The sequence below is a fragment of the Notolabrus celidotus genome, chromosome 19 (genome assembly GCF_009762535.1).
Source record: "Notolabrus celidotus isolate fNotCel1 chromosome 19, fNotCel1.pri, whole genome shotgun sequence".
Classification (NCBI taxonomy): Eukaryota; Metazoa; Chordata; class Actinopteri; order Labriformes; family Labridae; genus Notolabrus; species Notolabrus celidotus.
In genome coordinates this window covers 17,569,238-17,592,203 of record NC_048290.1, presented here as the reverse complement: position 1 = coordinate 17,592,203, position 22,966 = coordinate 17,569,238, and the positions used below count along the sequence as shown (strand labels likewise).

General features: G+C 42.8%; 2 protein-coding genes across 2 annotated transcripts; one reads left to right on the top strand and one right to left on the bottom strand.

Moving 5' to 3' along the window:
• The first annotated feature begins 1,918 nt into the window (after nucleotides 1–1,918).
• On the top strand, nucleotides 1,919–14,729 carry dqx1 (DEAQ box RNA-dependent ATPase 1). The gene is made up of 12 exons (XM_034710121.1): nucleotides 1,919–2,235; nucleotides 4,425–4,771; nucleotides 6,393–6,586; nucleotides 7,242–7,686; nucleotides 9,022–9,324; nucleotides 10,188–10,287; nucleotides 10,818–10,976; nucleotides 11,057–11,248; nucleotides 12,156–12,281; nucleotides 12,366–12,556; nucleotides 12,657–12,847; nucleotides 13,875–14,729. Exons 2-12 carry the CDS (start codon nucleotides 4,451–4,453, stop codon nucleotides 14,059–14,061), a joined length of 2,409 nt encoding a protein of 802 aa, XP_034566012.1. The 5' UTR covers nucleotides 1,919–2,235; nucleotides 4,425–4,450; the 3' UTR covers nucleotides 14,062–14,729.
• A 651-nt stretch (nucleotides 14,730–15,380) lies between these two features.
• On the bottom strand, nucleotides 15,381–21,827 carry smyd1a (SET and MYND domain containing 1a). Its single transcript, XM_034709910.1, has 10 exons — nucleotides 21,691–21,827; nucleotides 18,815–18,991; nucleotides 18,355–18,568; nucleotides 18,108–18,238; nucleotides 16,806–16,844; nucleotides 16,500–16,686; nucleotides 16,324–16,416; nucleotides 16,071–16,234; nucleotides 15,749–15,917; nucleotides 15,381–15,661 (listed from the first exon to the last, which is right to left on the bottom strand). The coding sequence occupies exons 1-10, from the start codon at nucleotides 21,825–21,827 to the stop codon at nucleotides 15,539–15,541; spliced, it is 1,434 nt and encodes a 477-aa protein (XP_034565801.1). The 3' UTR covers nucleotides 15,381–15,538.
• Between the last annotated feature and the right edge of the window lie 1,139 nt (nucleotides 21,828–22,966).

The window sequence follows — 22,966 nt, the reverse complement described above, 5'->3', positions numbered from 1 at the left end:
ATGACTTTCCTCATAACATTGCAACTTTACTCTTGCTGTATAATCACTTTATTCTTGTATTATAATGACTTTATCATGAACAAAATTAACAGAAAATTAACAAAAAAACAGTTGACCAGTTTTCCAGTACTGGAAAACACCTGGAAAATGGGAGAAAAAGTAAAATGTCCTGGAAAATCACATATAGTCCTGGAAAATTATTCCAACATGGCTGCGTGTGACCTGACCCGATTAACAAAACACATCCCCATTCATTGAAAGTTGAGGGCACTCTGTGCTGGAAAAGACAGCGACATTGCGCAACTTTTTTCACATCTTTTCTCCTTCACTTCATAATCATGCATTCACAGAAAACGGGGGTATATTGTTTATGTTTTATGGTACATTAACCTTGTAGAGTGCTCTTTTGATTCAAAGAGTCTTATATTTAAGTTATAGTGTGGCAGAGAGCTTGGGGGTCTGTGCCTCACAACTTTCTCTGCAGGCTGAGAGCTCAATTACCGTACTCTAGCTCAGTTGTTCTCAAAGTGGGGTCCTGGGACCCTGTTAATTTTCTGAGAGCGTTTAAGATCAATTACTTGAAAAGTATAAATGTTGTCATGTTGAGTCCACAAGGAATGAAATGACCCTCTGTTTTAAAGTATACAAGTGGTATTTACTTGATTCAAATTGAAGTGTTATCTGTTTATCACTATGGTACAGGTCTGAAGTATTTACATTGATACATTTTACAATACAAATAGTTCCAAGGGCAACTAAGAGTGCAAATGGTAGTAAGCATGTGCTTTAGTGATGGCAAGTTTGTCTCTTTTCAGAGAGCTGGCTCTTTTAACTCGACTCCCAAAGAAGAGCCGGCTCTTTTAACTCAGCTCCCAAAGAAGAGCCGGCTCTTTTAACTCAGCTCCCAAAGAAGAGCCGGCTCTTTTAACTCAGCTCCCAAAGAAGAGCCGGCTCTTTTAACTCGACTCCCGAACGGCTCTTAATTTAGGATCTTTTGTAGCCGTATATTTTACCTTAACTTTGCAAAAACTAATGGTTTGTGTTGAAAACCCTTTTACGTACGGTGTTTTTATGAGAAGACTTAAAATTGACCAATTTTGTGCATTTATTGTGTTACAAAATCATTCTCACCCTGATCCTAGGGTTAGGGTTAGGGTTGTGATTAGGTTTAGGGTTGTGATTAGGGTTATGATTAGGGTTATGATAAGGCTTGGGATTAGGGTTAGGGTTAGGGTTAGGGTTAGGGTTGTGATTAGGGTTAGGGTTGTGATTAGGGTTATGATTAGGGTTAGGGTTATGATAAGGGTTAGGATTATGGTTACGGTTAGGGTTAGGGTTAGAACCAGAACTAAATTTAAGCAACCAGAACCAGAACCAAACTTATGCAAACAGAACCAGAACCAAACTCAAGCAAACAGAACCAGAACCAGAACCAAACTCAAGCAAACAGAACAGTGGTTTCATTATTCTATTATCAATTTGCCATAATTTTTAAGTATGTAAGAGATGATTTCATTGATAGCCATAGACTACATGTCTTTCAATGTAGATTTCCACTGAGAAGAACATATTACACTATTTAGGAACTAAATTAGGAACTAAATTTAGACTGTCATACCAGCTTGATCATCAATGGAAATGTCCTGGAAATGTCCTGGAAAATGATCTCTGGAAAAAAGTGGGAACCCTGATGTGAGATGTATGGAAGAAGATTAGGGCCACTGAGATATAAAAATTAAAATCAAAATTCAACATGTATTTTCATTGTTCTAAGATTAAAGTCTCAGGATTCTGACTTTAATCTCAGAATAATACAAAATATATATATTGCACTTTACTATATTCATTTTTTTCAGTGACCCTTATCCTCTTCCGTAAATTTCAAACAAAAGTATGTTTTTTATTTCTTTGACCCTTCATACTATTTCCGAGGTTCCTTGAATGCAGCTCGGGGTTTGACAGCTCGACAGTCATCATGGCGGCTGCTAGCTAAACAAGCAGTGAGCAGCTTCGTCTTTTATCATCATTTTAACGGAAAATCACTGGAGCCGGGAAATAGCAACGGACTGAGGCTGTGAGGACTCGTTTTTAACATTTCCCGGTTTGCACGGAGCCGTTAGTCCGGCATGTGAGGCCGCTTTTAACCGTCAGACAGCCCGTAGTTCACCGACAGGACAACAGAGGTCTGAGGCGGACAGTCGGTGCTGTTTGTTCACCTCGAGAGATGATTCACAGGTGAGACAGGAAACACCTTTAAACCCTTGTTTTAAATATTACTGCCTCTTTAAATATTATTCTATGTGACGTGTCCCCTGTCTGTGACTGTCAGCTGACTTCTTGCTCCTGGCTGAATTTAACCTCATAATAATAAATAAAGAGTATTATCTAAAGACTGCTTACCTCATTAACTCACCTTTACCTGAGCTGACATTATAATTATAACCAGATTACATCCTGACCTTTATGTCTCATAGTATTTCTCATATTATTAAAATAAACATTTAATATTTACAACAAAGAGATCTCTTTGTTTAGTGAAATTCAGTATCAGTGTAAGGACTAAAGGCTTTTATTCTCACTGTATAATAAACAGTCATATAAACTGTAAAAGCATCCTTTGTGTAGTCTATTTATAGCCGTGCACCTGCACATAAACTGGAAGTATGGCTCCACCCATGCGTGAATCATTTAGATAATCCTAATTCCAGACATAATAGGAGACACTCAGCTGGTTTATTATAATGTGTAAAAGTTAGCCTGCTGCATTCAGGAACATGTATGAAAATGTCTGTGTCATTTTGTTATTATAGATAGTATATTATATATATACAACAGGATTAACTCAAAATAGATCATCATAACTAATTTGTTAAGTGTTGAAACATTGAGCTGAATGAATAGATCTTCTTCTAATCAAAACACATTTAATATCAATAAGTAATGGTTCCTCCCTCAGGTGGGTCCAGTCCACAGCGTCACAGATTCTTGTGTGGCTCTCACAGTTATGGAAAGTTCAATGACTGTTGTGTTAGTGTTTGTTACGTTTCCCCTCACCGTTCATCCTCTACTCTGATAATCTGGAGCACACAGAATGCTGCAAGAGCCTCATTGGTCAACAGAGCTGTCTATCATGGCCTTAATATGGAAGAGATTTTTAGACATCAAACATCAAAGACAACATTCTAGAATTCTGCCTTTAAGATCAAAGACAACATTCTAGAATTCTGCCTTTAAGATCAAAGACAACATTCTAGAATTCTGCCTTTGACGTTAAAATTCAGAGAGAAAAGTCAACACTCTAAGGAAGAGTCAGATCTAAACTTCTTTATCCCTCTTTTTATATCATCAATAACTAATTCATAACTAGTCAAAAACATGAACACTGAGACATAATTCAGTATAAGAACTAACCATAATGACAGAAACCATGTTTGACATTTATTGACCTGTGTTTGGATTTAACAGTTTGACCCATGTCCCATCTGTTAACATGGAGGAGGCGGGGCTTATACCTATACTATGACTTATACTATAGCTAGTCAGCAGGGGTAGCTCTTAAGGTTTTTCATTATTGGAAAGCTGTCATGTCAGCAATCTTTTAGCACAGTCCATGACAGCCATATTAGTTGTCAATTGATATCGGTTTTTGAACAGCCGATATCAGTACCGATAATAAAGGAGCAGGTAGATTTATGGGAGATATATAATGCAAATATCATGTGATAATAACATGAGAAACAAAACTGCTAAACTTCAATTAACATTTTCTGAAAACAAATGTGGATAGAAAAATATTTGGCTCAGTGAAATATCGTCATGGGGGACTTTTGAATATCTGTCCTAACATCTGCAGCTATTAAAAAAGATACAAGCTGATTATTTGGGTTTAGAAGATGAAGATGTATTGTACATTTTTACCAATGCTAGAGGAGATGATTTTGCAACACTGGATTTACTGTTCATGAACATAATGAAGGTCTTTAATTCCCTAAATTACTTTGTCCTCAAACGTAGCATGGGAAATGAAGAAGCTTAATGCAACAAATATATTAAAATCACTCTCTGGCTCCAGAGTCAGGGGTCTTTTATTTCACCACACACGAGCGTCGTCTTCTTTACGCTGTGTTTCGCAGCTGTCTGACAAACATGAGGCATCAGGGTGGAGGCAGACATTCTTCTGTGAAATACCAGACATGCTGCAGGTTCCTCTGGTGGAGACGGGTGAGCCGTGGCCCCTGAGACCGGCTTTATGTTGATGTTCCTGAGTTGCGAGTGAATATCTTTGCTTTGTGCTGCATGACTTCCTCCTCAGACTGAACCTTCAGCTGCAGGAAACCCGTGAACTTATTTACAGGTCACATGAAGTCTGACCTCCTGCCTCTCTCTCTCTCTCTCTCTCTCTCTCTCTCTCTCTCTCTCTGCAGGTAATCTGTGAACACCGCTCCTGCTGATGTCATCACCACCAGCAAACCCCCCCATCGGGTCCCGTCTCCCGCCCTCCGCTGCCCTGGACTCCCTCTCCGTGTCTTCCCTCCTGTCGGGGGACTTGGACGATGAAGGAGACGGAGGAAGGGGAGAGGAGGAGGACGGGCTGGGAGACCTGGAGGTGAACCCATATGACGGTTTGCCGTTTTCCTCGAGGTACTACTCGCTGCTGGAGGAGAGGAGGAAGTTCCCGGCATGGAGGCTGAGGCAGAGTCTGCTGGAGCACCTGGAGAGCCACAACATGGTGCTGCTGAGCACTCCAAGCGGGACGGGGAAGAGCACACAGGTAACCAGAAAGTACAGACACACGAGGGACATGTTTGATGTGTGTCGTTACTCATATGTAAAGAATAAATGATGCATAACTTCACTCCTCTGTGTGAGGGTTTCTCTGTGGTGTCTCAGGTGCAGCAGCTCTCTACCTGCAGGACAAACTGAGTCTCTGCTGCTGTAACCTGAACTCTCATGTCATCACTTGAACTCTCTGGGATCCTCTTTCCTGCACCGCCTTCTCTTTCTGAGGCACTAAACATTTACTGACTTTAGTCTCTGCATTGTCGTCATTGATGCAACTCTGATCAGATTTGAGAAGCTGGACTTATTTCTGCTCCCTTCATGAGTTCGTGTTTGATATCCAGCCTGTGTTTTCTCTGATACTATCATCAGATCTTTGATTAAATATTGATTTAAGGTCCACCTCGGGATCGCGTTTATTTGCTCTCTTCGGTCGCCCATGGCGCTTCCCTTGTTGTTCATTTATCATCTGAACAGAGAGAGCTTCAGGAAGCAGCTTGTTGCTCCGTAGAGGCCTCGATCTGTTACATGCACAAAACGAAGCTTTGCATGTCACTACAGTGCACTTCTTAGAGCAGAGAACAAGACGGCTGACACTTAAGGTGTTGAAAATGAAGAACAAGTGCTAAAAACTGCAGTACCTCAAGTGTCCATTAGAGGCTGGCAGCAGAAGTCCAGGAATCCTCTTTAACACTCGTGTTACAATTCACATCTTTACAGTCGGATAAAACATGTTCGAAGCTTCGTACGATTTTAAAATGAGTAGCTCATTTCTTTAGAGGTTCACACTGCACTAGAAGGGAATTATTTTTATAAATCATCTATTTTGAATATTCTCAGACCGAGATGTGTGCATACATTTGCATAATAAGGGGTGAGGTTGAGTTGACTTGCAAGCGAGTGAGTTTTAGCTGTTTGTCAGGAGGATTAAAGTCTGCCTGTATTCTTTTATTCTTAAGATTTGTATCTTAAATGCTCATAAAGTAGAGAAAGTGCGAAGGCATTGATTTGCATTGTTTTGTCTTTTGTCTTGAAATTAATCTTCTCAGTGTCATTATATTCAAACGGTGAAAACATTTGCATCTCTTTATCCTGGGTAAATACGTATGGAAGAGGATTAGGGCCACTGCAAAAAAGAAAAAAAAGAAGGTCCTACTCTTTTTTTGTTATTATTACTATTCAGAGAAAAAAAGTCCAAATTCTGATATGAAGGTATTCTGACTTTTTTTCCCGGAATTCTGACTTCAATCTCAGTATTCTGACTGTTTTCTCAGAATTATAATAATAAAATCTTTTTTATAATAACTTAATTGTATTTATTTTTGAAGTGGCCCTAATCCTCTTCCACACATAAGATACGTTAGCCTTGCCTTGTTTTCTTTCTTCTCCTAAATTATTTCTAATTAACGGTCCTCTTCTTGTAGCTGTATTTTCTTTATTTACGAAGAAGCAGTTTGGGTAATTTTTGTTTTTCTGGCAGCTTATATTTACGATCTCAGTGTCTGTTCTGGTGTCAGATGGCAGCTAATCAACTTAAGACAAAAAAACTAAAATATCTTATTTTTTGAGGATTTAAAAATGATGCATCCTCTTCCTCTTCTTCCTTTCTGCAGGTCCCTCAGTGGTGCGCTGAGTTCGCTCTGTCCTTCGAGTTCTCTCACGGTCTGGTCTGCTGCTCTCAGCCGTACGCGGCAGCGGCGGTGAGTCTGGCTCTGCGTGTCGCCGACGAGATGGACCTGAGTCTGGGGCTGGAGGTCGGGTACAGGGTGTCTCACGACGACAGCTGCACATCGGACACCATGCTCAGGTACGGAGCTGTTGGAGGGACATCTCATTATTTACAACGAGTTTAGATGTTCACCGTTAGATGAAATGAAATGATACTTTTCTTTTGTGCACATTCGTCTTTGTGGAGCGATAAAAGAGTAACGTTTGGAGGACTGTGCTGCACATCCGAACAGCTCTGAATTTGCATGCATTCTTTGCCTCATTGCAGATTCAAATCTGTCTTTGCTGCAGCAGAAGGTCCGATTTTCTTTAAACACAAACACAAAGATGGCGGTCAACATATTTCAAACTTGCAGCTTGTTCTTTAGATTTGAAAGCAGACTTTTCTTCCCATAACGTCTCCTCCGGTTTGTTTTCTCCACCTAACTTTGCAGCGATCTATGCAATGAGTCATCCTTTGTTTGCATTGTTTTCTGACCTTATTTGTCTGGTGTGTCTTCGTCCTCTCCTCCCTGTGGGGATGAGGACAGCTCCAGTTTTCTGTGATTATGTTTCATGCTCGGTCTTTCTTTCGGCCACACCTCGGGTCTTTGTTCTCTGCGAGGTGATGGAGAAAGTGTTACAACGGTGAAACGTGATCCCTGTGTCCTCTCCTGCCCTTTCTTTAATATGACTAATATGAATGTGCTTCAGACAGTTTCTGGACCCTGATTGTGTCTTTATTCCCCCCTCAGGTTCGTCAGTGACACCCTCCTGTTAGAGGAGATGATGTCAGACCCGCTGCTGCATCAGTACGGTTTGGTGGTTCTGGACGAGCTGCAGGAGCGGACTGTCCCCACCGACGTGCTGCTCGGCATGCTGTGTGACGTCTGCAGGCAGAGACCCGATAACTTCCGGGTCGTTCTACTCACACACCCAATGCTGGCTCCCCGTCTCTCGGCCTTCCTGGGGCCGTCGGTCCCTCACCTCAGCCTGGACACCCTACCCCCTGCAGGAGGTGATGAGGAGGCGGGTGAGGAAGAGGAGGAGAGGAGGCCTGTGGAGGTGAAGAGGGTGGAGACGCTGTACCGGGAGCTCTCACCTGGGAGAGAACCGGTTTCTGCTGCGTGTCACATGGTGCTGGATCTGCACAGGAGGGGGGAGGAGGGAGACGTGATGGTGTTTCTGGCGAGTGCTCAGGTACTGGATTCAAACAATCGCTCAAACTTCTGAAGTATCAGGATGGATTTAAAGGTTTAGGTTGTGAAGTTATAAAAAGTTACATCTCCTTTTTTCATCTTTGCAAATCTGCTGCTCCACAAACAAGGAAGACCGGAAACTGACGATATTACGGGCAGAGAAACTTCACTGCTGACTTGCTTTTGTGCAGAGTGACAATTAAGTTCCTGGGTAGTTAATCTCCCCCTGTAAAGTCCCTTCTCTTAGGGTAGTACTTTCCAAAGGTCCAGGAACTTTGGGGATGGGGCTTGCTGTGCCGAACGTTACTCGCAGTGTTTTTATCTCTCCCTCCGTCCACAATAACATCACACACACCTGCGATTCATTCGGTTTAATAACTCCTGAACATTGGTCTTCTCTGAGCCTGATAGTGTGAATGTGTCTCTGTCAGCTCCCGGTGTTCCAGTCTGAAGAGTGACCCTGTAAACTGGAGACCTTCAGCTGAACATGTCAGTGTTTGTGGAGTTTACAACAGCTGTTGAAACACAGAAGGAGTCCTCGGGAATGCATCCTAGTTTAGTTTTTATTCAAATGTCCAAATGATCATCTAAAGAGGTTTGTGTGGTTGCATCCGGCTGAGAGTCTGCAGTTAACAGGGTCGCTCTTTAAACTGGAACACCGGTCCATCTCTGACATGGCTTTAAAATCTGTCTTCTTGCTTTAAGTGGAGCGTTTCAGACGCTTTGAATCCTCTTTGTCTCAAGAGCTTGTCTCCTTCCAAGTGTTGATTTAGTGAATCCATCTGCAATAAATCCAGATCAAAAACAGCACAAGAGGAATCTCCTTCATGCTAACATGCTAAGTGTTGCCCCTTGAGCATTCACTAAAATAACCACGTGACTGTTACCAGAACGAATAGCTAGTTTGAACGTTTCAACACTTATCAATAACTCACTCAAACTAAACTCTGACAGAAATCCGCGTATCAGCAGGAGCTATCCATCGCCCGGCTCGTACGTGACGTCAATGAAACCCGGTGAAACTTTCATTCTCTCTGTTTCGTGCCACGGAGTTTCACCTCTTTTGTCTCGCACAGGAGAGAAACAATGACACCTGCACCTGAGAGTCCTCTGCAGGTGTCTGGTGTCCTGGTTCACATGCAGACACCTGCAGACCGGTCATGTGCTCTCCATACATATTGATCTAAAACTCTGCAGGATGCACATTGAACTCCCTTTAAGTCAACATCACCACACCTCCTGGTCCTCCGCTCTCGCTCCTGGTCTTCAGAGGCCTTGTGTCAGCTGGAATGAATTCTTAAACTACAAACATTAAACTTCTTTTTCTCTCTTTCAGGAAACAGAGGAGTGTATGTCCCTGCTGGAGAAGGAGTGTGTCGCTCTCAGTCCTCAGCTCGGTGCTCTCAGGATCATCCCACTCCACGCAGGACTGGGCGGGCTGATCCAGCGGGTCTACGAAGCGGACCCAAACATCCTGAGGGAGAGCGACGGCTCGGAGGGTGTGGACGTCTCAGCGCTGGGAGCTGGAGGTCCTCCAGGGGTCAAGAGGAAAGTTATCCTCACTGATACTCTTGGGGAGGCGTCCTTCTCCCTGCAGGGGATCCGCTACGTCATAGACACAGGCCTTCAACTCAAAACTGTGAGTTTGTGATCAAATGTCAGGATTAAATACACAAAATAATGACGCTTATATAAAGAGAATATAACCTTGACTCATTTGTAAACACTTTGGAGTTTTAAAAACAAGAAGGGGAAAAAAGTGGATTTATTTCTGGTAGATTTCTCCAAAACAAGCTCAAACTATTCTTGTTTTTGTCCCTGACTGGCTCACATTTTATTGTAAGTGTCTGAGAACATCACAGAAAGGATCCCTGTAGAGAGAAAGCTTCATGTTAGAGAGGAAGATGATCTTTTAAACCAGGCACAGACTTAAAATCGCTCTCTTTTAAAAGTTTTAAACTTCATTTTGAACACACAGGGATCAGGAGACATCCCCACCTCTCTCCTCTGCTCTCTGTCTGTCTGCAACAGGCAGAAACGTTAGGTGTGTGTCTTTATGAGACGCTGAAGAGACTTAACAAAGCGCTGGTGGATAAACACAGTAGGCGATACAGTGGGTGAGATGGAGGGTGGAGCAGAGAGACACACAGCATGCAGGAAGGAGCATGACTTTAGCACATTTGTAACCACGGCTGCTGTCTCTCTTTTGCTCGCAGCAGAAGCTTTGGGTTGAAGATACGACTTTAGATCTGTATTTTCTGTAGCTTTGGTGCTTTTTGATGCTATCTAATGTAAAAATTTAGGTTGTATTGTAGTAACACAAATTCTGACAACCTTCTCGACTTGTCAGTGACAAAAACAAGAACTCTTAATGGACACACAATTTTTTTTTAGAGTAATTGGACCCTCAAACGAATCAGAGCCAAGGTTTAAACGCACAGCATCCGTCCTTCATTCTGTGTTAACCTTCTGCTTTTGCTCCTCGTGTTTTGGCTCCTTCAGGTTTACAATCCACAAATTAGAGCCAACTCCCAGGACCTGAGGACGATCAGCAAACATCAGGCTGACATGAGGACACAGAGGGTGAACAGCCACCTGCCAGGTACTGTACATGAAAGGTCATGTACAGCCTTTGAATATGAGTCTCTTTGGCTCCTCCTTGTGGTTAGATTTAAACATTCAGAATCGGAAATGCTTCATTTTTCCCGGGGAGGGAAGTTTGGTCATTACAGAGCTCTTATAAACAGTGTGTTAGAAAGTCAAATATTAATAGAAGAAGGAATAAAATAAGATAGAAATATGAATTAAAAAAATTAATTATAAAATAAAATAATAATAATAAGGAATATACGGAAGCGCAGAATAACATTGTGAGTGCCTGGCTTTACACATGGATGCACGAAATGTTCGTTAAAGGGAGTCAAACTCTTTTTGACTGCAATAGTAACCTTAACGCAGAGCCAGGTTTCAATCATCCCTGCTGTCTGTGTTTCTTCTACATTTTAAACAGAATTTAATGTGAAGTTATGATATCATTTAAATGTCAGGTCAGTGCTTCTCAGAACGGTTCCAAGGCTAAAAATCCAGTCGTTCACAGTGTCATGACTTCACGTGTTCTCCTCGTCCTTGCAGGTCTGTGTCTCCGTCTCTATCCTCAGTCTCTGTACGATGAGGGGATGGAGGAGGCTCACTGTCCCGGTGTGATGGAGGAGAACCTGAGTCACTTGGTGCTGCTGCTGAAAAGACTTGACATTGCAGACATGGGGCAGTGCAAGTTCCTGGACCGACCAGGTACTGCTTCAAATATAAACAAGGTCAGTCAGAAGTGAATAACTGACCTTTAACCACCTCTCTCTGTCTCTCTCTCCTAGCCCCTGAAGCACTCATGCAGGCCCTGGAGGACCTGGACTACCTGGCGGCTCTGGATGATGATGGTCACCTATCAGAAGTCGGCATCATCATGTCAGAGCTTCCTCTGGAGCCGTCACTGGCCAAAGCTTTAATCGCTGCGTGCGAGTACGACTGTGTGGATGAGCTGCTCACCATCGCTGCCATGCTAACAGGTAGCTGTAACCGAGAATGGACGATTCTGTGTTCTTATTCAAAATCTGTGGACCTCCAGTAGGTTTGCAGCCGTGAAACAGGCTGTAGTGGCTTCAGTGTAATCCAGACGGTTAACACTGTAACTTCTATACAGATTACAAGAATTGCTGATCTATCACTGACACATTCAGCCAATTATTTTGTGTTAATGTGCAAAATTTGGGTTTTAAGGGGTAGGTTTTAATCCAACAAACTTGCGAAGACACAAACTAACCAATCAGGGCAGCAGTAGAGCAGCAACTCCTGCATCTGTGAGTTTCTGGTTAAAAAAACAACATTTAACTATGTAAAAAAAGGTCTTTATCTTTTGAGATCCTTCCTGCACACTTAGAATAACAACCTGAGCCCGTCAGGGACAAAAACAGACTCTTCACATGCTGTAAAAGCAATCAAAAAATGTGTTTTTAAACAACACATCTTTCATGTTTACGTTTGTTACTCTTGCAAATATCAGTGCTTTTAAAAAAATACATATCTTTGAAAGTTTGAACCTTTAAACCAAAAGCTGCTGCAAGAAAAAGAGAGAGATGGAGGAATGCAAAGCATCAGGACATGAAATGTTGGTAAATGCAGACACGTGGGGAGGTTACACTAACAGTTTACATTCGTTTCGCCAAATAAAAACATTTCTGTGGCTCTTTTGGCGTCTTTGAAAGAAGCATAAGTTATATATGCATGTGACATCTGTGTCACCTGATCGCTGGGTTTAAGTCTATATTCACACCTCTGCACAATGAGCGACAAAAAAATGTCTCAAACACAGAAACGTGGTGAGAAAATCTGCACAAAATAACATGGCCAAGGTTTAAAAACAGCAGAAGAACCCTTTAATGTGAAGCTAATGTTTCCTCTTTCCTCCTGTTTTAGCTCCTTCCTGCTTCCTGCCTGCAGACCCCAGCAGAGAGGAGGCGGCTGTCACACACTGGAGGCCTCTAATGCACACAGAGGGAGATCACATGACCCTCATTAATATTTATAAGGCCTTCTTAGAGCGTGAGTACACCTCAGCCTTTGTTACATCAGTCATCTGTCAGCTGTGTAAGTCATGCACTGATTGTTTTCGTGTGATCTCTGTAGATAATCAGGACGAGGCGTGGTGTGCGACAAACTTCTTGAGTCACGCAGCTTTACGATTGGCCGTGGTGATCAGGGCGGAGCTTCTGGAGGTGATGCAGAGGATAGAACTTCCTGTTTCTCCTCCTGCGTTTGGATGCCAGGATAACTGCACGAATATCAAACGCGCCCTCATCTCAGGCTACTTCCTCAAAGTAAACACCCTCATTCATGTACTCGCTCTCCGTAAAGTGAAACCTGCTCCCACTCTTCCTCTCGTTCTTGATACTGAAAGTTTTTCCTCCTCGTCTTCAGGTGGCTCACGATGTGGATGGCTCGGGTAACTACCTCCTGCTGACTCACCGCCATGTGGCTCACCTGCACCCCTTCTCCTCTTACCTGTGTCGCCAGCCCTGCCCTGACCCCCCCAGCTGGGTGCTGTACCACGAGTTTACCATCTCCAGAGACAACTGCATCCGCATAGCCTCTGACGTCCACCCTCAGATGTGAGTCACTCCCTGATAATGATGATGATTCATTTACGATGAACATCTCATGGTCCTACTTGTGACTTTGGCTGTATAGAAAGATGGATGACGCGTCTCCATCCTGTCTCGTTGTACAAAAGTGAGGCCAAAATACCAGTGACCGGTGTTGGAGTGTTGCATTAGTCAGAGTCTGTGTAGTAGAGATCGTTCGGTAGAGCCGCAGGACCTCCCTGCTAACCAAAGCATGCATTAAATCTAAAGATAAAGCACCTTAGCTCCCTCAGGTGGGTCCAGTCCACAACGTCCCAAATTCTTGTGTGGGTTTGAAGCAGACACTCACGTTTATGTAAAGTTCAATGACTCTTGTGTTAGTGTTTGTTACATTTTCTCTCACCGTTCATCCTCTGCTCTGATAATTCAGTGCAGACAGTGCTGCAGGAGCCTTATTGGTCAACACAACTGTCAATCATGGCCTTAATATGGAAAATGGTTTGGGCCACTGATTATTTTTAAGTCGCACATTTGTTATCAGAATTCTGTCTTTAAGATCAAAGACAACATTCTAGAATTCTGTCTTTAAGATCAAAGACAACATTCTAGAATTCTGTCTTTGATGTCAGAATTCTGAGAGAAAAGTCAACATTCTGAAGAAGAGTCAGATCTAAACTGATCCTGTTTTATCCCTCTTTTTATATCATCAATAACTGATTTAAAGTAAACTTGTCAGAAGCATGAACACTGAGACATAAATCAGCACGATAAGAACTAACTATAATGAAAGAAACCATGTATGACTAACATTTTTTTGACCTGTGTTTGATTTTAGAGTTTGACCCATGTTCCATCTGTTAACATGGAGGAGGCAGGGTTTATGTATGAACTGTATTATATGTTTTTTTGTGGCAGACTTCAATGAATCTTGAATCTTCACCTGCAGCCAGTCTGTTAGGGAGCTCCACATGTTTTGGCTTCACTCCACTCCAGTGAGCTGTTATATCGTCCATCTTTTAACAGTCGTTATAAACGTATCCTCTCTGTGCCGCAGGCTGATGGAGCTCGCTCCTGCTTACTTCCTGGGGAACCTCCCATCGAGCGACGCCAAAGACCTGCTGATGGAGCTGAGGCAGAACCTGGAGCAGCAGACGTACGAGCAGGACGAAGCTTCAGACACACAGAGCCGGACTCACAGAGACGCAGGAGAGACCAGCACCGAGCTCTGCGTCATCCAATGAGACACTAAACACACCGCCGTCACTTTAATGCTTGAGCTGAAATTTGTACGAGAACTCGTCAGACATTGAAATGTTCTGATGTGATTCAAACTGACTTTTACCCGAATGAAATGCAGAGTTGTACTGTTAATATATCTTTCATGCAGTGGCTTTGGAAAACACTTTCCCTTTGTTGTGTTTACGTAATTCTTAATGTTATTTAGGATGTTTTTTATTTAATGAGGGATTTCTGTGTTTCTGTCTGTGGGGTGTTCAAACGTCGATTTTAAATCGTAGCACATCAAAAGAAAAACTTTATAAACTTCTTCAGCTAAAAGCAATAAGCACTACTAAAGTGAGCAGAGACACTGTTATTGGATGACCTTTGACCTCTATGCAGAAGCTTCTCAGGACTCACTGTGAGGAGAAACTGTAAAGAGTTTCTATTTTCAGCTTTTTGATACTGTTTGTATGACGTCGGGGTTGTTCTGCCTTTCTTCCTCCATCTTTGTGTCCATAATGAAAGTGCATAAAAAAATCTGCTTGTCTTATTTAAAATGTTTTGTGTTAAATATCTGAGTGGAGTGATTCCTCACTCTGCTGCTGTTCCTTTATAGTCCTCTCCCTGTGATATCACCGTCTGTCCAAGGTAAAAAACTGTCTTGTATTAAATTAAATCTTCAGATTTATTTTCAGTATTTCTGGGGGGTTTTTCTAAGCTGAACTCATTTAGATTATCAGAGAGGTTTATTTAGGGAACCTTTCCTTCAGACTGGACTTTGCTGTTTTATTAAGCTGAATGTACAGAAGCAGTGTTTGGTAAGTTGAAGGTTCAGCTCTTAAGCACACAGAAGTGCAAAGCCTGATCTTCTGGAGTACAGCGTGATATTAAAACCAAGGATTGTGCAAAAGAAGAGGACGTAGCAAATAACTTTAAGCTGCATTTTCCCTAATGTCCAGCAGGGGGCGTCTCTTCTGGCTGCAATGAGGAGTCAGGCTTTAGTAGCAGAAAAAAACAGTCCTCCACAGCTGATTTGTTCCCTCAGTAAACACTAATGAGTTTATGGTCTCAATCTCTAGTTTTTTCTTCAACACAGCATGATGTTCTTGTAGTGAATGATGGTCCCATTCACTAAATAAACATTCTATTGCATTGATCACATTCTATTGCTTTGATCGACTTCTATTGCTTTGATCTTATTCTAAGTGTAATATCCAGCAGGGGGCGACTCCGAGACTAGGAATGAGAGGATTGTATATCATGAGGAAATGGTCCTTTGCAGACATTTTGCATTGCATGCTGAGAGTTTGTAGAAAGGTGATCACAACTTATGTGGAGTCTTCATTTTTATTGCACATTACTGCACCATGCAATATATTGTGTCACATCTGCACAGAGCAGTGACTCATCAGACACATCCACAGCCTTGATGCAGATCTTAACATGATCGAATCGGACATCGGAGCATCAGAGCGTTTTAATCTGGTTACGTCATCTTCAGACTCCTTTGACATTTTCATCAGCAGATGGGATCTTCAGAGCAGCATCCCTCATGCTGTGGTACGTGTCCTTACTCTGCTTAAACATCTTCAGCTCCAGCTCTGTCTGTGTCCTCATTGACTGAATGCAAAACAAACAAATATTATGATACTTACTTAATATTTCGATATTTTCCATCAAATACTGCAGATATTTTCAGTGTCATACCTCCAGGTCTCTGGTGATGGCGTGGTTTGGTCCGTGTGTGACCAGGAGGATCCCAAAGGCCTTGCAGATCAGACCGTGACCCTCCTCAATCTGACCTCCATGCCAGTGGGTGACCCCCGCTCTCATGATGGCCATACCGAGCTGGGCGTTGTTGGGGTGATACAACTTCCTGTTTAAGAGAGAAGGCGCAGTTAAGAGTAATGCAGTGATTTCCACTACAGAGTCATGTCTGTTTTTAATGCAGTTACTTCCACTACAGAGTCATGTCTGTTTTTAATTGCAGTGACTTCCACAACAGAGTCATGTCTCCTTGTCCACTCACATGTATCCCTCCACCATGCTGCGAGCATAGTCTGCAGCCTTTTCAAACTGCTGCTGGTATGAGAGGACCTCACTGATCACGCTGAGCACACGCAGATGGTAAAGATGAGTGTCGGCCAGGACGTCTTTCTGCTTCTGCAAACACTCAAGACACAACTTTACCACCTGAGCGGGGACAGAAAACACACGGGGAGTACATGTTAAGATGATGAGGGAGACAGAATGGGAGAGAATACTGCAGCAGCGTGGTTCACCTGGTGGTAATCCATGTCTACACGAGCCTGCTCAATCTTCTCCAGAGACGCTTTGCTGAAGGCCGTCACCTCCTTCACTTTATCAGCAGCCGGCTGAGAGCAGATACTCAGAGTTATAATCATGAACATTAACAGTCTTTATTTTGTTCTGATATCAGACACCCCTCCTTCCTGACTTTGCTGTCTGCGGGCGCCATCATCAGGTCGTCCTTCATGTGCTTGCTGCAGTGCTCACAGCTGCACTCGAAGTAGAAAGTTTCCTTCAGCTTCTTCAGACGGTCGGCTGACAGACTAAGGAAGTCCACGTAGCTGACGGTCAGCTCCTGGCCCTCTGGGATCTTCTCCAAGGCTCGCAGCTCAATCCTGAAACAGAGGAGGGGGAGTAAAAGATTCACATTACGTTTTACATGTCAGAAATATTCAGATAGCATTAAAGCTTCATCCTGACACAGATGCTGATGTGTGAACAGCTGGATACGAACCTCCTCTTGGAGTGGAGAGCAGTACTCAGAGCTGACTGGCTGCAAAACAAAATCAGAGTCAGTGCAAAGGTTTCCCTTGAAATAAAGCATCAACAACACTACAATGATGATAATGATTTACAACACAGTTAAAAATGCTTAACCTTTGATGCATGACATTCAGGTATCCACAGAAACAGAACAAACTCAAGTTGAAAATGTAACATGCTCTTTGAAATATTTTTATTTCAAAGTGAAAAAAGTATATTGTGCTAAACAAAGTACAGACTGCATGAAGGGTAACGTATATTACTCAGTTAGTTTTGTATGTTGCTCGTTAAAAACTATTGATTGCAGGAAAGAGAATTTATCTTGAACTGTAGATGACTTATATTGCAGAGGATAATGTTTGTTGCACTGTCAAGTGTAGATTGCATGCTAGATAATCTTTTTAACACATAAGATAATGTAAACCACACAGTAAAAAATGTATATTGTCCAGCAGCTAAAGTCTGTTATACTGTAAAACAAATTTATTTAATAATATGTCATGTATATTATGCATATGTTAATGTTTTTGTAATTTACCTTGTTGCAGTGGATAATAATAATAATAATAAACCTGCACTATGAAAATATATATTCAATTGTAGATAATGCTTGTTACACTGCGGAAAGTGTAGGTTTCATGAGAGATAGCTCTCAATAGCGCATATATTTTGTACTCTTTAAAATTTATATTTCATACTATATGATGTACATTGCATAGAAGATAATGTACATGTTGCACTGTAAAGGTAGAGATTGCATGGGAGATAATGTATGCTGCATGTTTAAAAAGTGTAAAATAATATTTTCTCTTTAAATTTCAATATTTTCATATTTTTTGGAAATAAAACATTTAATTTAAAAAGTTTAGATAATGTTTATTGCAGGAAAGAAAATGTATTTTGCACATTAAATATATGTAATGCACAGAAATAATGTTTGTTGCTCTGCAAAAATTGTAGGATATGGGAAATATGTGCTGCACTTTAAAATAAATGTAATTTGCATGGTAGGTAACGTATGTCATACAAAAAAAAAGTTGAATGCATGTTCAATAAAGATTACAACACTGTAAGAAGTATAGAAAGTTATCTCTGCTTTGGGTCTGTTATGGGGAAATTATTACAGCTAACGAGAGACAATAGCTGAAGAGGTTTCAACATGGACTTCAAAGTATTGCTGGAGCCTGGTGTCCCTCAAACAGCCTGAGTTTGTCTCTGATTCTGTAAGAAGTCAAACATGTCCTTTAAACTCAGAGGAAGTTTGAATACATACTTGCCATTGTTGAGGATGACGGTGCAGTTCGGCCAGCAGTCATGATTAACCAGGCAAAGGTTTGGGAAAAGGCCAACACCCACAGCCTGCAGGCCTCTCTGATCACTCAGAGTGAATCCATTACACTTTATCTAGAGGAGAGGAGAGGAGAGGAGAGGAGAGGAGAGGAGAGGAGAGGATGGTAAGGATGGAGAGGTGAGGTTCAACATGCACAGATAAGAATCCATAGTTCTGCTTTATTTCTTACGATGCCAAAGATGTGTGAGATTTCCTCCGCGGAGTGCTTCTTCCTGCCGTAGGACCAGTACTCCTGGAAGTTCTGCACGTCTGTTTTCATCTTCTTCAGGTCCTCCTCAGACATGTCAGACACGTGGTCCTCCAGCTGCTCCACAGAGACCAGCTGACTGTCTGACGCCACACCTGTGTCCTTGTGGATACGCCACAGCACCCGAGCGGCCAGACTGAGCCGGAGACAGAGAGAGGGCGAGATGATGGAGATTGTCTCAAAGCCAAACTCATGGTTTTTATAAACATAGAGGAGGGACGAGTGGGGATCACAGAAACTACACTGATCAGACTGGTTTTATAGACTCTAAAGGGGATGCACTGCTGATCCTGACTGTTCTTATTGATGCTTTAACATCTTCCCTTCAGTGTCTGCTGCAGCTCTCTTTCGGCTCCCTGCAGGATGGATCAGGAGTTCTTACCGGACGCTCTCGCTCGGGGCCCTGCCAACCTTCCTGATGGCTCCACACTCCTGTTTGTGCTCATCCCAGCATGCCGTCTGACAGGTGCGGTCACAGTAGTGGGCGAACTTACACTGAGCACAGCGGTGCAGGTTGGCCTGACGCCGGAAACAGTTGTGGCACACCTGGATGGACAAACTGAAACACACCAAACAGAGAGATGTGAAATCATGTTGAAACTCTGTGAAGATCTACACCAGAGCAAACACTTGATCTGTCGTCTTTGAGTTTGTCTCGGGGAATGTTGTATTTATGCACGACTCCTGAGCTTAGATCTGATTCACATTGAAGATGAATCCATGAGTTACAGACATGACATCAAACAGGAGCGCGCATAAATATTTACAACATCACCACAGCTCCTGCAGAAACTGAAGTGGCATTTGCAAACATGACAACCGCACCGACATCATTCATGAGTTTGGATCCAACAACACACAGAGAAGCTCTCAGCTGACGGCAGAGTGTGTGTGTGTATTTACATAGTCTGTCCTGCAGAGTCCAAAGGGACAGAGAGCAGACCTGAGAACAGACACAAACACAAACACAGCGTCCTGAACGCTCAGACGATCAGCTGGTTCAGGAAAGGTCAAAACGTTTGCTCAGCTTGAGCTGCAGAAAATTATTTCTGTTCTTTATGTATTTATTCACATTTTATAGTCTCAAAGGTAGAAAAGAATGCAGAGTTGCTCCAGAGGATGACTTGGGGATGACTAGCTCCAGTCTGTTTGTATTTTTGTCCAACTTTGACGTTTAAAATGAGAGAGCCAAACTAGATCGTTAATTAAACACACAAAGACATAAACCAACTAATCCATCAACACTGTGGTAGACAACCAACTCCTGTGTTCTGCAATGTAGGTTACTGTTTTTGTCTCTCTCTGCGGGGATCCTCTCTGTAATGTTGTCAGACACTTTGAGTAACAACCTGAGCCTGTCAAGGACAAAAACAAGAACTGTTAGAGGATGTAATTCACTCACTTCAGCCTGTTTTGCTGCTGTTTTCACATATTTTAAGGTTTTAATCACTAAAAAGTACCGTAAGTTTTAGGATTTTTTCTTAGGGTGGCTCCAAGCCTGCAGCAGTAAATCAGGCTGTAATGGCTGCAACATATCCCAGGCTGAAAATGCTGAAATCTCACAATGGTAGATACCGGAGTTGCTGGTCCAGAGAATCATCCAGTGAGGTGTTAATGGATATAAAAAGTTAGCTTGAGCCTGCTGCAGTGAAACAGGCTGTAATGGCTGAAACATGAGTCCTTAGAACAAATGTCTAAAATCAAAGTATGTGAGGGACAAAAACAAGAACTTTTATAGGACATAGTTTATTTTCTAAGGGTTTCAGCCATTGCAGCCTGTTATGGGACTTCCACCAGATTCGCTGCAGTCCGGCTCCGTGCTCTCTCATCCGTCAACACACACCGGTTGCGTTTTTAGAACGCAGCACGGAGCAGGACCGCTGGACAGCTTGAGCCATGTGACCAAGGTTTTCCCGCGGTAATTACTGAATCAAGGGTTATCCTCCTCCTCTCCTCATCCATGTTGTCTTTCTGGTCCTCTGAAAACCTCTGACCTGTTGACTCCAGGCCTGGCTCCACTCATCATGATGGTTTGTTGTTGTAGTTCAGTTAAATACGATCTAGTGATAACACAGAGTGTTTTATTCTAAAAATTAACCGGATGTTTTCATTTTGTTTTGGTGCTGGACTTCTTGTCCCGCTCCATCTGCTCTGTTGTGATTGATGCGTCGTGCTCCGACATCCTGCAAAAATAGAAGTCTTGTGTATCTGATCCGGAAGGCTCCGACCTGCCGGATCAGAGATGCAGCCGGAACGCAACGGATCAGATCCAGTGGAAGTTAACAGATTGACTAGATCAGAAACCTACCAGATCTGGTGTTGTGAAGGAACGGAGACGGATCTGGTGGAACTTGGCTGTGTTTCACTGCTGCAGTCTGAAGCAAACCTTTTGTACCTTCCCATTAATACCACAAAATATGAGCAGAATAACTGGATGATTCGAAAACTTGTGTGTTCAACATCGTAAGATTGCAGAGTTTTCAGCCTGGGTTATGTTGCAGCAATTACAGCCTGTTTCACTGCTGCAGGCTGAAGCAATCCAAGGGAGAAATTCTAATATTTCTGGTACTATTTAGTAATTAATAAAGCTCTATCTCTGTGGGGTCCAAAAACAAGAACTGTTAGTGGACGTAGTTTCATGGAGCGCATCATGTTGCAGCCATTGCAGCCTGTTACATATGTAGCTGCTGGCTGAGGCAGACTACTGAAACAACTCCAGAACGTGCTGCACCTGTCATTCATTCAGACCTGCTGATGCTTTAAAATATGACCGACGTTAGGAGCCAAAATACATAACTGATGTGTAACTACAGTATGAGCTGTTTAAACTCAGCAGGTCTGCTGTCTGTCCTCAGAGTACAAACTGAACTCTGACGAGCAGCATTCAGAACTCTGCACAGAATACCTGCAGCACACCGACACACAACTTCTTCTAAAGGAAGGTGCAACAAAAATAGACTCTCAGGTGTACTCTCACAGTCACTTTCTTTCATCTTAGAAGTGAATTAGAAAGTCTGAACGGTGTCTGAACAGGATCCTTTGAAACTGAATCCAAAAGTACGTCATGCTCAAGTTCACATGACACCTCGGCAGCTTTCTTGCTGCTGCTGCTGTCATGAGAAATCTGGCCTCCAAAAATGAGGTCAGAGAGGAGAGAAAACCTGCAGTCCACATCACACCTGCAGGCCTTCATGTGCAGCAAGGTTGTCCTGATCCTGTGAATTAAATCTAAAGAAACAAAAACCAGGAGACTCTTACTCGTTGAAGACCACAGCAGAGAAACTGGGCTCAGCGAAGACCACATCCCCGGCATTCAGGTCCTTGGTGGCCCTCAGGCCACGACCTTTCTTCCCGGCATCGAACAGCTCGGCACTCTCCATGTTCCCCCCAGTCATTGTCCCGGCCAAACAAAACACAGAGACAGAGAAGGAGAGAAAGGAGTGAGCGTCTGAGGGAGGGATGAGGGACTCAAAGAGCTGCTGAGAGAAATCTTCACAAACATTTAGGAGCACTTGCCCGACCCCTGAAAGAGCTAAAAATAGAAGAGCACCCTGTGGGGTTGTACCACCTCCCCAGGGTGGGACAGGGGGTGAGTAGAGGGAGTCTGAGGGGGCATGGGGGGGTGACGTCCCCTTCTTTGGGATGGTTCCTGCGGGGTATTTTGGTGCAGGGCAGCTGTGGCCTTCAGTCAGAAGTCTATGACAGTCAGTCTGCTGGATCTCTTATTTTGGCACGGTACAGTGAAGGTGGTAACTCTCACTCTGTCACCAGGCCTTCAAGTCTTCTTTAATATTTCTTTGACCAACTGAGGGCAGCAGAACCAGCTTCATGAAATGCACTGACACATCATCATGTTTTAAAAGTTGCCCATATTTGGGAGCACAGAGCATTTATTCTAAGTCTTAATGTGGCAAACAGACAAAATTAAGAGATCTCTTAAGCTCTACTTTGGGTCTCCACCATCATCACTTCCAAACTCTATAGCTGGTTAGCTCTTTGTTCTCTGGTCTCCATTTGTAGAACTTTTGCAGCAGTATTACATAATCAGGTGTCAGCAGGAAAAACAGTCTGTATGGAGAGCAAAAGCAGGAGGAACACAATCCAGCGTTGTTAGGCTTTGTTTCTCTCTATAAACAGATATCTGCATGAAGAGCAGCTAAGAATCTGTTCTAATTCAAACATTTATACTGAGATACAAATCTGCTCAATGCTGTGTCACTTAAGACAATCAGCGTTTAGATTTCCTGACTTCCTGGAACACATCTGAAATTATGAATCCCACCTCCATTTAACAAACAAACATTGTAAAAATAGTTTTCTTCTCCTCTTGAGGACAGACCAAGCGGCAACCTCTGGTCTGAAACTATGAAGCCCATTGCGCAAGTGTTATAAACTGCAATTCATAGAGAATCTGTTTGAGGCTGGCTGCAGAAACACCGGAAACCACATAGACATGAATGGGTAAAAGACGATCTTTGCAGCATTAATAAACATGTTTATAGCCTGGTTCAAAAAACGGCTTGGCCCTACAAAG